The 16,117-nt window shown below is 40.5% G+C and overlaps 1 protein-coding gene across 5 annotated transcripts in view; it reads left to right on the top strand.

Moving 5' to 3' along the window:
• Positions 1 to 6,116: 6,116 nt before the first annotated feature.
• The window catches only part of TFG (TRK-fused gene), a 37,332-nt gene continuing 27,331 nt past the window's right edge, over positions 6,117 to 16,117 (top strand). For 2 of the 5 annotated variants that reach the window (XM_025377140.1, XM_025377145.1), the window contains exons 1-3: positions 6,117 to 6,511; positions 11,180 to 11,406; positions 15,790 to 15,873. In XM_025377140.1, coding sequence (XP_025232925.1) covers positions 11,223 to 11,406; positions 15,790 to 15,873 — 268 coding nt within the window. In that variant the 5' untranslated portion in view covers positions 6,117 to 6,511; positions 11,180 to 11,222. Of the gene's footprint in view, positions 6,512 to 7,741; positions 7,837 to 11,179; positions 11,407 to 15,789; positions 15,874 to 16,117 lie in introns of all 5 variants that reach the window. The other 3 variants (XM_025377142.1, XM_025377144.1, XM_025377143.1) reach the window with 3 other exon arrangements.

Raw genomic sequence — 16,117 nt, forward strand, 5'->3', positions numbered from 1 at the left:
AACTGAGACTTTATGGACCTTTGTGATAAAAAAAAAAAAAAAGAAAGAAAATGATATTTCTAGCCCAGTACTCAATAGGCAACAGCAGGGTAAAGAAGAATTCTGGACTGGGAGTTGTGGTCTCAGCTGTAAGTTATGTGACTTGTGGCAACACATTTACCCCATTTACCCAGGCATCAGAATCTGAGGCTCTGTCTCTATAAAGGAACTGGCAAGACTAGGTGAACTCTAAATTTCCTGCTATCTCTAAAATTTTGTGAATCTAACTGCAGGCTGAAGTTGTTCTTAAATTAACTTAAAATATTTTCTCATCTAAGTAACACATGAGTATATTTTCCTTAAGAAAAAAAAATACAAAGAACAACAAATTAGAGTGTTCCAGATAGCGCTAAAGTCCCCTTTGACCATTACCACCAAATCCAAGCCCCTCTTGTCTTTTTCCTCTTCTCCCCAGAATTAACCACTGTAATGAGCTTTGTGTGTAAGCTTTCAGATTTTAAGAAATATGTACATACATTACACACTCATAGCAACTCACAGTCTTATGTACTTTCTTTTACATCAATGGTATAAGGAACTGTGTCAGTGGTCCCTAAGACCACTCCCAGGTTTGATGAATCACTAGAAGCACTCATTAGATTCAGCAAAGACTCACATTCATAGCTATTATTTATTACGAAGGGATATAAAGCAAAACCAGCAAAGGAAAACGTTGCACGGGGAGAAGTGCAGAGGAAACTAGAGCAAGCTTCCAGGAGTTCTCTTCCAGTGGAGTCATACAGGATGCACTTAATTTCTCTGGCAACAAACTGTGACAATGTGTGAAATATTGTCTACCAGGAAATCTCATGAAAGATTCATTAATCAGGGTTTTTATTGGGGCCTGGTCACATAGGCAACCGCTGCCTGGCATGTACCAAAATTCTAGACTTCAAGAAAGCAGGTATTCTGCATAAATCACATTGTACAAACAGTTTAGACACAGTTCATCATTCTTACCAAATAATGGGATGAGAAGACTCTAAAATCCAATTGTCAGACACCAGCCAAGGGCCAATCTTGCAAGTGGGCCTTTCTGAGAGCAGTAGTCTCAGGCTACTATGTTAACTATTTTCTGCACACTAACGTAACTTTCTAAAACTTGCTTTTTGCACTTATCAAAATGTTTTTGATATCTAACTGTATGCATGTGTACATTTCTTTTAATTGCTCTATAGTCTTTCACTTGAAAACAAAACATTAATAACCGTGCTCTTATGTGCAAGCGTTTCTCTGGTACACTGCAAATGAAACTGTTGTGTCATAAGGCATTTTAGATATTGATATGAACTATTTAATGTCCCCACAACAAAGCATGAATGCTACATACTTTTTTTTTACAAAGTGTTATGTAACTATTTTATTTTTCTCAGATGAATATATGAAAAACAGTATCTCATTGTAGTTTTACTTCGCATCTTTTATTGTCTCTATTGAAATGCCTTTTTGAGAATGCTGTTTAATTATGCATTTATATGGAGGGACTAAAAGCAGGATCCTTGGCATAAATGTTAGATTAGAGACATGAATGTCTCCAAGTACCCAGAGTTTGATTTTGTCTCTGATATGCATGATTCCTAGACTCTGGCAACTAGGTTTCTTTTACTTTTTTCTTCTTCTTCTTCTTCTTTGTTTTGAGACAGAGTCCCACTCTGTCACCCAGGCTGGAGTGCAATGGCGTGAGGTCATGACTCACTGAAGCCTTGACCTCCTTGGCTCAACGGGTCCTACCTCAGCCTCCCAAGTAGCTGAGACTACAGGTACATGCCACTATGCCTGGCTAATTTTTTTTATTTTTATTTTTAGTAGAGACAGGGTCTCACTGGATTGCCCAGGCTGGTCTCAAACTCTGGGGTCAAGTGATCATCCTGCCTTGGCCTCCCAAAGTGCTGGGATTATAGGCATGAGGAGCCACCATGCTGGGCCTAGGTTTCTTTCTTTTCTTTTCTTTTTTTGGAGATGGAGTCTCACTCTGTCACCCAGGCTGGAGTGCAGTGGCACGAACTTGGCTCACTGCAACCTCCACCTCCCAGGTTCAAGCAATTCTCCTGCCTCAGCCTACCCAGTAGCTGGAATTACAGGCACATGCCCCCATGCCTGGCTAATTGGGCCTAGGTATCTTAAATGAGCCTAACAAAGCTACTCTTGATCAAATGAAAAGTTATATCTTCTTGCACATCTTGTGGCATTTGTATGAGTCTACTAGGGCTACCATAACAGAACACCACAGACTGGGTGGCTTAAACATCAGAAATTTATTTTCTCATAATTCTGGAGGCTGGAAATAAAAATGTTGGTAAGTTTGATTTCTTCTGAGGGCTCTCTCCTTGGCTTGCAGAAGGCTGCCTTCTTGCTGTCTCTTCACATGGTCTCGCCTCTGTGCATACCCATCTCTGGTTTCTCTCTATGTGTCCTAATCTCCTCTTCTTATAAGGACATCAGTCATACTGGATTAGGGTCTCACTCCAATGACCTCATTTTAACTTAATCACCTCTTTAAAGAATCCATCTCCAAACAGTCCCTTTTGAGGTGGTTCAATATATGAATTCTGGGGGGAGGATGCAATTCAGCTCACAATTCCATTTCTCTTTCAACTTGAAATCTGACAGGTAATTTAGCACAGAGGTAATTTAGCAGAGAGGTAACTTAGCACTGTCTGCAGTGGATGCAAATGAAGAAAAGTGAATGATTTCAAATTACTAAGAGACAAATCCCACATGGCTAGGGAGCTAGGGACTTACCGTTGACAGCTGATCCTTTTGATTTTTCTGGGAGCTTGATCTGTAAAGTGGCAGGGAACTTAGTTTTCATTATTTTACTCAATAACTATGTATTGAATGTCTAGATCAGCCTCTAGGGATACAAAATCTAGAAAGAACTGCCTTTGAGAGTAGTTTCTCTAAAGAGAGGTTGGACATAGAGCCCCATGGTAAGGCAAAAACATTTTAGGGTCTTCATGGATGTGAAGCTGGTAGGACAGGTTGAAGTATTTTGCTTAGCTAGTGCTAAGAATCACTCACTCAAAGGCACCAAGTAAGAAAATCATTCCTTTTACCTTTCTCCTTCATTATCTCTGCATAGGGTGGTAGCTTCCTGTGTTCACACAAGCGAATCCTTACATTTAGCCAGTGGAGGTGAGGCTGAGCTGACCAGCTGGCTCCTGTTTGGTCCTCATGATTCCCCTTCTGTTTGGAGTTCTCTTATTTAGCTACCTGCTGCCACAACAGAGCTGATTCTTGGCAAGGGACATAACTTCTTGCTGGAAATTCTCATCCAAGGAGGAATGTACACCCTTTCCTTGGTTCTTCTGAGGGTATATAAGATGACTCGAATTTTCAAAATGATGTATACTAAATACTAAAGAAGGACACGATGAAACATAGATTTTATCTAACTTGCTAATGGGGCTCATAGCCTTTGTCTCATTTCTTGTCCAGTCTGAGAATCCTGTTTTCATTCTTAGGATTTCCCCCCCTTTTCCACGTGAGGAGTTTTAGCTACACAGACTTTCAGGGAGAAAGAGCAGGTGGTAGGTAAGTTGGTTGGTTGACTCCTTCTCTTAAAACCACAGCGTAAGTCTTAACCCTTCTTCAGATGAAACATGGAAAATAATCTGTGTACTGCAGAATCTCATATCTCTCCTTGCTACAGTCTGGGTCAAAGGTATTTCCTTGCACTGCTTCTCCTTCCTTCACATATCCTCAACTTTAATATACTACCATTAAGCAGTATTTTCTTTTTTTTTTCTTAGCAGTTCCTTGGAAGAAATGAGTAGTATTTTCTAGTTCAAGACTATGCTCAGTGTTCATTTAAAACCAAATTCATCTAGATGTAGAAAACACGGCCAGTATGTATCTATAGACATAGTAGAAGAGACCCATGTTCTTGGTGAGGTAACTGGTTCAATTCAGGTTATGGCTCTGTCACTAGTTATCACCTGTATTTATTGGGAGCCTAAGTACATAGATGTGCATCAGCTTCGACTTGAGAAATCACCAGAATCCCACCTCTCAAGTTCCACAGAAATAGTTGGGAACAGGTTTTACCATTAAACAAGACTTTACTGATGGCTTGGGGATGAAGCATGAGGGAAATTACAACATAAAGAGCCTCAAGTTGCTTTCAGAGTCCATGAGCTCCAGACTTTCCACAAGGCAGGCTTATGGGTGCCTCTCTTCCTAGCATACAGATGACCACAGTGTAACAGGGACCAGTTTATTTCTCCTCAGTAGCAGGACTCTTGAGTGCCCCCTCACTGGGGATCCTCAGCAGATATTCTTTTCACCTTATAATAGGCCAAGGTTCATCTCCTTATCTCCTGCCTCAGGATCTGACCTCTTTTTAGTTTAAATATACTACTATAACAGTAGTATAATTTACTTCCTTCAGGGAATATTTTACCTTTGCCACATGGTTGTGGTTTTACCCCATCCCAAACCATTTTAATGACATCATAATACTATTATCTGACAGCAGTGCATCTCCTTAAATCTGTATTATTCCATTTTAAAAAATAAGCAATGAATAACTTCTTTGGAGAGCAATCAGGAACTGTTTTTCATTTCTTCTGCAGTACTCCACAACCTTATCCCTGCAAACAATTGTTCAAAGGGCAATACAACTGTTGGCAAATACAAATCAGAAGTGAACAGTCTAAACTTACATTATTTCACTCTCAAACAGAAGTTTCAGAGACTTATAACTGAAAAATATCACACTACTCATAGTAGTAAAAGAACATAGCTTCTCACCCTGAAACACTTGAATTTACTCCAGGTCCTTTACGAGTATCGGGTGTTAAAGCAAACTAAGTATGGCCTGAGAAGCACTCCATACTTTTATATTTGAATCCTTGTGGATGAACTGTAACCTAGCTTAATAGACAAGAATGAAAACCTAACTTAGGAGTATGCATCTGTAACAATAACCTAGTCTTGGCCAATTCCAGCCACCACCCTTCAACCACTCATAGACTGCTAAGTGTTCAAATAAGGCAAACGCCAACCTGTAACCAATCCAGCTGTTTCTGTACTTGACTCCCGATTTCTGTACCTCATTTCCCTTTTTCTGTCTAAAATCTTCCACCACATGGCTGTGCTGGAGTCTCTGTGAATCTGCTGTGATTCTGGGGGCTGCCCAGTTTGTGAAATCATTCGTTGCTCAATTAAACTCCTTTAAATTTAATTCAGCTTAAGTTTTTCTCTTATAACTGGTAAACAACTGGAGACCAGGTAGGGTATATATGCTTTATTTATTGGCTTAATCTCCACCTTCGAAGTGACAAAGATTCTCTGCTTGGCCAAACTTCAGGCTCCTGAGCCTTCTCCTAGGCCCATCTGTGCATCTTCTTGTAAAACTCAGTTTCAGCAAAGAACCTTGTTAAGTCAGTATAGTAAGAATCCCTCACCCTTGATCAGGTTCCTCATCCTCCACCACCCCCAGGTGATGTCTGTTATCCTGGCCTGTCTTCATCTAGAATCCTGTTGTGTTGGTTTAGCCAGAATCTCCCTTGTCCCTGACATTTCCTCTTAGTAATTTTCCATCCACTGACCGACTCCCACCCCTTGGCTATAAATTCCCACTTATACTGTATTTCTATTTGAACAGGTAAAGGAGAAGGGAAGAGTACGTAGTGCACACTCAAAATGCCTTATCCTCCAAAAATCACTCAGGAATCATTAGCCTTAATTTCCCAGCTTTTGTCCTTTACACAGTTACAGATTTGTCTTGGCTTATAAACGCTGTCGGTCTTCCCTGCTGAATTGGAAACTCCTTGCTCACAAAATGATTCACCCCCATTCCTAGAACAGGGCTTGGCAAAGCGTAGGCTCCCATTAATGAATGAATGGATTTGTGGAAGAAAAGGTTTTTTTTTTTCATCTGTTACTACAATGGTCAACAACAACGACAAAAACCACTTAAAGTTGGACAGACATCTACCTGCAACCGGCTCTCAAAAAGTCTAGAACAGCGCACTACGCCCCGCCCATTGGCGAGAAACGGAAATACATGCTTTCGAGAAAACCGGAAGTTCCTGGTCACGCCCCGCACATGCGTGAATCGGCGCAGCTCACGCTTCCTACAGCCCATCATCCAGCGAGAAAGCAGGGAGTCTTCGGCAGAGGCAGCCGGGACCGAGGCAGCCGGGACCCAGCCAGCCCTGAGCCTGGCGCATGCGTCCTGGTGTGTCCACGCGCAGTAAGGAGGGGCGAAAGGGCTTTTTTTTTTTCTTGCTCCCGCCTCTCTTCTTCCCCCACCTGCCACGTACAGAGCCCGAGTTCTCGCTAGGCTTGTTGGGTCAACGCGATTGGCCGAGGCCCGCGCGAGCCTGCGAGCGAGGTGCGGCGGTCGCGGAGGGCAACGGAGCGGGCAGTGACCACCGCCTCCCCGCGACGCCCCAGTCCAGTGGCCTCGCGTCGGCCCATTCAGCTGAGACCTGCGGCGAGGCGGCGGCGCGGCCTCCGCAAGCCGGTATGGCCACTGGAGACGGGGGTTGCGGCCGCTTTCTCCGAGGAGGCCGGGAGACGAGGAGGCGCTGTGAAGGCCTCGCTCGAACCGCCCGGCGACTGGGGTCGGAGGCGCTGGGGAAGGGGCTGGAGGGAGGAGGGGGCGGGAGGGAGGACGGAGCCGGAGGGAGGAAGGGCGGGGCTTTGCATAGGGGGAAGGGAAAGGAGGTCGCGGAGGGGGAGGGCAGAGAGGCAACCCGTGGCCGCGCTGGCCAGGAGGCGCGCCTCGGGGGCTCCGGGAGGCGAGTGGGCCAGTTAATGCCTTGGTGCAGCCTGCCTCAAAAGGTTTTGGATTGAGAGGAGAGGGCCTTTGGGAGGTCTGGGTTGGCCGGCGCCCAATACCCGAAGGCGCTCGGAAGGGTGCGGAGTGGCGCCTACGGGAATAAGTTGATTGGGGTCACTGAATTGGAGCCTGGTTCCTTGGCTAAGTCAACGCTTAAGCGCCAGCTGGAGGCCCAACCTGGTTTTATAGTGATGATTCTAGCTAATTTTAAGAGTTTGCTTTGCTGGACACTAAAGTAAGTATTTGAGATGCAGTGTCTCATTTAATCATCACAAGGATGCCTCCAAATTCAGATATTGTTATTTTCATTTCGAATGTGTTGAAAGTGAGCCTTCGAGGACTTAAGATCACATCGCTGGTAGTGGGAATCTTGACCGTCTTGCTACACTGCCTCTGAGGCAGGGTTTGAGGCCTGTTGCCTTGTTTATAATAATTACAGGTTGACTTGACTTAGTATTTCTTGAAGGAAACTGCTCCCCTCAGCAGGTGCCTAAGCCACAGCCTCTGAAATTGAGCAGGGTCTTACCCTTACAGATAGCAGAACCAGAAGTATGGCCACTGAACCTAGATCGTGGTTCAGGAGGAAGGCTTTTTATATGACCTTGAGCATGTCAGATTATTCCCAGTGCTGAGAAAAGCGTTCCTGTTGGAGGGTTATATTATACAAGTTAGAGGCGGAGACATTTCTGGACTTCAGAGGGGCCGGGGCAGGGACAAGATGGGAGAAGAGCTTGTTGTAGGGCTCCTACTGGCAGTTCTAGGAGCTAGTTGTTAATACCAGTCTCTACTTTGGAAGAGAAAACGAGTACCAGAATTCTGTATATGAAGTAATGTTGGGATGGGATTTCCCCTTGAGAGGAAACTTTTGTTGCCTACTTACTTTTGAGATACTTCTGTGTTTACTCTGTGGAGGTGACTGCACGAGCTAACAGCTTTAGGAAAGAAGCACTGGTTCCTGGCCACAAGATGTTTACAGTCAGTGGGAAACACAAAAAGTGAATTTGCACGCAAACACATGGAAGTTAGAAAGTATACGTGACTCAATTTTTTATTTTTTTTATTTTTTTGAGACGGAGTCTCAGGTTGGTGTGCAGTGGCGTGATTCCCCCGGCTCACTGCAACCTCCGCCTCCTGGTTTCAAGCGATTCTCCTTCCTCAGCCTCCTGAGTATCTGGAATTACAGGCGCGCGCCACCACGCCTGGCTAATTTTTGTATTTTTAGTAGAGACGGAGTTTCACCATGTTGATCGTCTGGTCTTGAACTCCTGACCTTGTGATCCGCCCGCCTCGGCCTCCCAAAGTGCTGAGATTACAGGTGTGAGCCACCGCGCCCGGCCTTCAGATTTTAAATCCATTGAAATTGGGCAACAAACCCGTACCCCAGTCAGAAGGACATACCATCAATTATATTCAAAGCTGGAATTTTTTCTTAATTAGGCGTGTGTCTGACGGAAGTCACTTCTAGCTCCATAAAGAAGGTATAGTGTGAGGATCGGATGTAAAAACTGATCTATATTACAGCTTTCTTCTCCCATACTTCAAAAAATTTAAAGTCTTTAAATACTATATGTCAGGCACTTTTCTAGGTGCTGCTGGGAATAGATAATACCAGCTTACTGAAGCTAAGCACTGGGTCCTTTTACATTATTCCTGGTTTACACTTCTTGTAGAAAGGAGAAGGTAACAAATACATTGATTTTTTGAAAGATCTTTATTACTCTTAGGCTGCAAAGCAAACAAGATGGAATATTTACCATCTTGGTGAAATAATTATACTTTAGAGCTTGGCACATAGTAGGTATTTAGTAAGTAATTCCTGAATGCAGAAGGCATTGCAGAAGGCAAAGAGTTGGTTGTATCGAGATTTCTGTTAATCACTGTCTTCATGAGAAGTCCATCGTAAGAACTGGCAGATAAAAAACTTAACTGTATTCTTACTTTGCGTTAAGATAAGCATGGCATCTCTAGAGTGGAATGCAGTTCACTCTATTCTGCATTGACCTTAAAGTGTTATATTTAGTTTTAATGACCCATTTCATTGAAGATTTATTAATAAAATATCTGTTCAGAGCATGGTGAGGGGTCTAGAGATACTAATTTAAGGACTAGTTAGGTGAAAGGACGAAGGGTATTTATATGAAGAATAGTAGGGCATTAATATATAATATTCATATAATAGGATTCATGGAAACTTTTTTCAAGTACTTGAAGGGTTGATATGCTGGGGGAGTAGGTGAGTGCTTTCACATACCCCGAAAGAATAAACAATAATTGCAGAGAAGTGTGGTGTTAATGAAATAACAGATTTAAGAAGAGGAAGCAGAAAGCTGCTAGTAGTAAGGCGGGAAGTTGAAACTAGAATGTGGCCAGTAGGAGTTTTTGGACACCTTTAAATGTCAGATCATTTTCTTGGGGCAGGAGGAGGAAGGAGTTGATGCTTAGGAAATGTTCAGCGTTTATAGATAACATTCAGGAACATCTTGGCCTTGAGAAGAAGAGATATTAACCCATTATTTGATAAGTATATCCTCCCTTATTATCTAGCAACTATTTAACTTGCTAGAGACCTTCAACATTATTTTGAATTTAAAATTACACAGTCATGGCTGGACTTGGTGGCTAACGCCTGTAATCCCAGCACTTTGGGAGGCCAAGGTGTGTGGATCTCTTGAGGTCAAGAGTTCGAGAGCAGCCTGACCAACATGGTGCAACCCCATCTCTACTGAAAAAAACAAAAATTAGCTGGGCGTGGTGGCACATGCCTGTAGTCCCAGCCACTCAGGAGGCTGAGACACGAGAATCCCTTCAACCCAGGAGGCGGAAGCTGCAGTGAGCTAATAGTGTGCCACTGCACTCCAATCTGGTGACAGAGTGAGACTCCATCTCAAAAAAAAGAAATAAATAAATAAAAATAGAGTCATTACAGGATAGTCATACTGAATAAAATCAAAGATTAAAAGAAAACCTAAGGGAAAATTCTGTAACGAATTAGTGTTTAGTGTGTTTAGTGGCTAGTTGTTTGACACTGTCTTATTTAATAAAGTATACAGTCCATTCGTACACACCCACCCAGGTGGGAGAGTTAGGGAGTATGCAGCACAGTAGTGGACAGTCTTTAAACAGTTCAGATGGGTGTTACTAATTTGTCCTTTCTCCTTCAGTTCCCCCACGTAGAGAGGAAATTAAAGACATACTCATGAGATCTTTCTTAGAAAAACTTGAGGCTCTATTTGAGTATTCACACATAACTCTGTCTTCAGAGTTAGCATTTACAGTTCATAGGATAATAGAGTTTTAAAGCCAGTAGTTATTTTTCCCTTTATTTAACAGCTGTTGGATGACTATTGTCTGCCAGGCACTGTTGTAGGCTCTGGGAATACAGAAAACATAATTGTTTACTTCCTGCCATCAAGTGGAAAAGACAATAAAAAGTTACAAATTTTTGATGTCTGGTAGTGTTAAGTGCTTTGAAGAAAAATAAAGCAGGATAAGAAGATAATGACAGGGGAGCCATTTTAAATTAGATGGTTAGGAAAGACCTCTCTCAGTTCACAATTGATAAGGAATCTGAATCATATGAGGGGTATCAGAAAGTTTCAAGACAAAGGGAAAACGTGAAGTATGGGTATAGCAGGGGTGAGTGAAGAACAGAGGTAGGAAATGAAGTTAAATACTTGGCCAGGGACCAGAGGCCAGATGATTTTATAGGTCTTGCTTTTTGAGATGAGAATGCATTGGAAGGTTTTGAACAGAATGATGCTAGGTTTTACTTAACAGCGTTAACTGTGATGGTGAGACTAGATTAAAAGTGGGCAAAGGTAAAAAGCAGGCAGACTGGTTAGGAGTCTTTTCTAGTTGTTTAGGCAAGCGATGATGGTGGCTTGAGTCAAGTTGATAGCAGTGAAGGTGCTGAAGTGGTTGGACCCCAGAGTTATTTTAAAGGTAGTGGCAACCATATTTTGTTGACAGTTTGGATGTAAGGTTTGAGTGAAAGAGATCAACCAAGGTTTTTTTGTCTTATACAACTCAAAGAAGTAGGATAAAGAGGCCTATAGGAGAGGCAGTTTTAGATGGGAGATCAGGAATTTATTTTTAGATATAGTAAGAAAAATCTAAATGGTAATGTCAGATGAACAGTTAAATATGAGAAAAAATTATAGTAGACATAAAAGCTTATTTTATTACCCCTAAAGTAAAATAATGTTGCCTCCAGACCATTTTAACATAAATATTGTAACATGGGGATAATGAATCTTTTGGAGGCCGGAGTTTCTTAGCATCTAATAGTAGCATTGCTCTCAACTTTTAAGATATGTTTTGTTGTTTAGTTATCAAAACGATTTTTATCAGTCTTTCTCTAGAGTTGTATATATAGAACATCCTGGAGTCCACCATGAACGGACAGTTGGATCTGAGCGGGAAGCTAATCATCAAAGCTCAACTTGGGGAGGATATTCGGCGAATTCCTATTCATAATGAAGATATTACTTATGATGAATTAGTGCTAATGATGCAACGAGTTTTCAGAGGAAAACTTCTGAGTAATGATGAAGTAACAATAAAGTATAAAGATGAAGGTAAGAGTGTTTTTAAAGCTATTTTTTAAAGTCCTTTTTTTTTTTTTTTTTAAAGAGACAGAGCCTCTGTTGCCCAGGCTGGAGTGTCACCTCAAACTCCTGGGCTCAAGCAATCCTGCCTCGGCCTCCCCAAAGTGCTGGGATTATAGGCATGAACTGCCATGCCTGACCTTAAAGTCTTAAGTGTATTGTATGTGTTATTTTGCCCATTTTTATTGGACTCTTTCCCGTCCTCTCCTTCATGGTGGTTGAGCCCTTTCTTGTATTGAATGCGATGTTCATATAGTTACTATAATTCTCTTATCAGTTAAAAATAGCTAAGTGGGGCCGAGCACAGTGGCTCATGCTGTAATCCCAGCACTTTGGCAAACTGAGGTAGGCGGATCATTTGAGGTCAGGAGTTCGAGATCAGCATGGCCAACATGGTGAAACCCTGTCTCTACTAAAAATGCCAAAAATTAGCCGGGCGTGGTGGCATGCACCTGTAATCCCAACTACTTGGGTGGCTGAGGCAGAGAATTACTTGAACCTGGGAGGCGGAGCTTGCATTGAGCTGAGATCGCTCAACTGCACTCCAGCCTGGGTGATGGAGCAAGACTCTGTCTCAAAAAAAAAAAAAATTGCTAAGTGGTTTATTAGAAGGGAATTTTAAGTGTTAGAACATTTTCACATACATTTTTACAAGCATTGTTTTCTCCTTTTGTCCATATAATTCTGGTTTCTTTTAGCCTGAAAAAAAATTTTTTTTCTATTCTTATTTCCCAAAATGAAAGGTTTTAGTATGCATGGAATGAAAAAGGCTTTCATGGTCAACTAAGTATGGGAAAGCTGGTTTAAGCAAAGACAAAAGTGTTTCTTTAGAAGTTTTCAGATTATAATACGTTTATATACGTTTTCAGAAGTTTGTAGTATGCAGTGTTCCCAGACACATTTGTTGACAAAATTCTCTTTATGGAAATAGGTTTTTCCATAAAACTATAAAAAACTATAAATACAACTATAAATAGTTGTATTTATAGTTTTTTGAGGAACCTTCATACTGTTCTCCATAGTGGCTGTACTGTTTACATTCCTACCAATAATATATAAGAGTTCCCTTTTCTCTTCGTTCTTGCCAGCATTTGTTATTTGTCTTTTTGATAATAACCATCCTAACTGGGGTGAACCTCATTGTGGTCTTCATTTTCCTGATATGTGTGCATTTCCCTAATGATTTGTGATGTTGAGCATTTTTTCATATATTTATTGACCATTTCTATGTCTTTTTTTGAGAAATGTCTGTTCAGATCATTTGCCAATTTTAAAATTGGATTGTTTGTTTTTTAGCTGTTGAGATGTTTGAGTTCCTTGTATATTCTGAATATTCATCCTCTGTCAGATGTGTAGTTGTATTTCCTCCTATTCTGTAAGTTCTCTTTTCACTCTCTTGTTTCCTTTGCTGTGCAGAAAAGCTTTCCAGTTTGAGATAATCGTATTTATTTTTGCTTTTATTGACTGCACTTTTGAGGTCTTATTCTTGAAATCTTTTCCCGACCTATTAAAGAGGTTATCCTTTTCCTAATGAGTGGTCTTGGTGGTTTTGTCAAAAGTCAGTTGACCATAGATAACATGGATTAATTTCCAGGTTCTCTATTCTGTTTCGTTGTTCTATGTGTTCCGTTGATCTATGTGTTCTCTTGGTCAATGGGTCTGTTTTTATGTCAGTTCTGTTGTTCTGTGGGTCCATTTTTATGCCAGTCCGTGCTTACTACAGCTTTGTAGTGTATTTTGAGGTCAGTAAGTGTGACACCTTCAGCTTTGTTCTTTGCTTAGTATTGCTTTGACTGTCTGGGGTTTTATGTAGTTCTGTACAAGTTTTATGATTTGTTTTTAAATTTTTGTGAATAATTTTATTGGTGGTTTGATAGGGATTGAATTGAATCTGTAAATTGCTTTGAGTAGTTTTGTCATTTTAATGATATTCTTCTAATCTGTAAGCATGGGATGTCATTACATATGTCAGCTCTTCAGTTTCTTTCATCAGTGTTTTTTTTTGTAGAGGTTTTTCATCTTCGTTAAACTTCTTCCTCGATATTTAAAAATTTTTGTAGCTATGGTTAATGGGATTGCATTTTTTATTTTTATTTTTTGTATTTGTATAGAAACGCTACTTATTTTTGTGTATTTATTTTGTTTCCGACAACTTTATTGAATTCATTTATTGGTTCTAAGGGTTTTGGTAGAGTTTTTAGGTTTTTGTGTATATAAGATTATGTCATCTGCAAACAGGGAAAGTTTGACTTCTTCCTTTCCAATTTGGATACCCTTTATTTTTTTCTCTTGCATAATTGCTCTGGCTAGTACTTCCTTAACTCTTTTTTAAATTTTTTATTTTTATTTATTTTTTATTTTTTTTGTCTTGAGACAGTGTCTTGCTCTGTCTCCTAAGCTGAAGTGCAATGGTGTGATCATGGCTCGTTGAAGCCTTGAACTGCTGGGCTCAAGCAGTCCTTGCAGCTCAGCCTCCCATGTAGGTGGGACTGCAGGCATGTGCCACTGCAAGCCGCTTCTTCATGTTTATCAAAATGGGGCTCTCACTGTGTTGCCCAGGCTGGTCCTGAACTCCTGGGCTCAAGCAATCCTCCTGCCTTGCCTGCCAAAGTGCTGAGATGACAGGCATGAGTCAGTGTGCCTGGCCTTTAACTGCCTTTTTTCACTTGAAGATGCTTTGCGTTTATCTCAAATTGACCTCATTGATTGGCTTTCTCTTAACTACCTTGTTTTTGTTTAGGTCTAAGGTCAGGAAACTTTAATAGATCAGAGATAATAACTATTGTAGCTTTGTGGGTCACATAAGGCCTCTGTCTTATCTTTTTTTGCAATGTAAAAACCATTTTTCATTCACAGACCTGTAATAACACAGGGATTTTGCCCCTTGGTCAGTTAGTGGACCCTTAGCTTGAGTTGTAATTTGTCTTCCACATTTAGTTACAACTTTGTATTTCATGATTTTTTTTTTTTTTTTTTTGAGACAGAGTCTTGCTCTGTCGCTCAGGCTGGAGTACAGTGGCATGATCTTGGCTCACTGCAACCTCCACCTCCCAGGTTCAAGTGATTCTCCTGTCTAGGCCTCCCAAGTAGCTGGAATTACAGGCACACGCCACCGCACTGGGCTGATTTTTGTAATTTTAGTAGAGATGGGGTTTCTCCATGTTGGCCAGGCTGGTCTCGAACTCCTGACCGCAGGTGATCTGCCCACCTCAGCCTCCCAAACTGCTGGGATTACAGGTGTGAGCCACCACACTCGGCCAAAAAGTTTTTGATTGTTTTGATTTGTCTCCCTTAGATTCTGTTAGTAGAGTGGAGGGATGGCTTAGGTGAAGTTCCTGCCATCAGAGATAACTCTGTTTCTGTTGTAGGATTCAGAAAAGAAAAAAAGTAACAGGAAGTTTTCTTTTTTTACATACATACTTTATTTTCTTTTAAAAATGTGTTTATGAAAGTTGAACATTAAACAGGTATGTTACGGGAAGTGGGTCTGGCTATAAGGAGCTAAAAACAGTTATACAATTCTCAGTTTTGTCATCTTTGTCCAAAATAAATCCACCTAATTCGTGTTAAAAATAGGTGCAGCAGAGCATCCCAGAAGTAGTCTTGTGGCCTCCCCAGGACAGAACTCCTCCCCACCCAACTGTTTGTGAAGACACCCTGCAGAGGCCCCTGATGAACTCCTTGTCTCTGGCTGCTTTTTTATTCTTGCTTTCTTGAGAGAACATATTTTTCCCTTAGCCCTTTGAAAGCTTTTGACACATACAGTTGGTATGCTAATTATAGCATTCTTTATCCTTGAGATCTGGGGGACTTCATGGTCATAAATATGCATTGTTTTGAATATATAAATATTTTTCTAGGAAGAGTTGATTGTTTTCATCTTAGTATCAAAATGGTCAGTGACCTGAAAGAATTTACTATCCATTCATTAAGGCAGTTTTGCAACAGTAGTGTTTTACTGTACCTATGATTAAGATTTGAACTTTGGGAAACTTTTTTATTTCTTGGTAAAATACGTAAATTTTTTGGAATGAAAAGATTTCAGTCTAAACCAACAATTTATGATATTGCTGTCAATGAATCTCCTCCTAGTGACTAGTAAATATTAAGGCACTTAATGCATTAACTTTAGCTATATTTTTTCATGTGGATATGTGTAAATACCTTGCCGTAAGAGTAATAAGCAAAACTGATTTAGTGTGTTTTTGAACAAATGCGTTTTTGCTAGACAAACCTTTAAAGTTTAAGGGTTTTATGGGAGAGTTCAACTATGTTCTACAATCTACATTTTGGATTTTTAATTTTTACTAGTTTACTGCTTATACAAATCTGAAACTTTTTTTTAAATTCCAGATGGAGATCTTATAACAATTTTTGATAGTTCTGACCTTTCCTTTGCAATTCAGTGTAGTAGGATACTGAAACTGACATTATTTGGTGAGTAGTAAACTTTCTAATAAATTTACTGTTTTATTCATTGTATTTTAAAGATGTTTGGCTTTTTTCCTTTTAAAGACTCAGGTAAGCAATAACTGATTCAAATATTATTACATTTATTTGTGTCCAGGTAGTTATTTTAGGTTACTTGAAGCTTATGGCTATGTATGTTTTAAGCAAATGATGGAAGTTTAATTCAGTAAAAACAGAGTGTTAAGTATGTTATTTTTTTGAAATCAGGTAT

Source organism: Theropithecus gelada, chromosome 2 (assembly GCF_003255815.1).
Source record: "Theropithecus gelada isolate Dixy chromosome 2, Tgel_1.0, whole genome shotgun sequence".
In the NCBI taxonomy this organism is placed as follows: domain Eukaryota; kingdom Metazoa; phylum Chordata; class Mammalia; order Primates; family Cercopithecidae; genus Theropithecus; species Theropithecus gelada.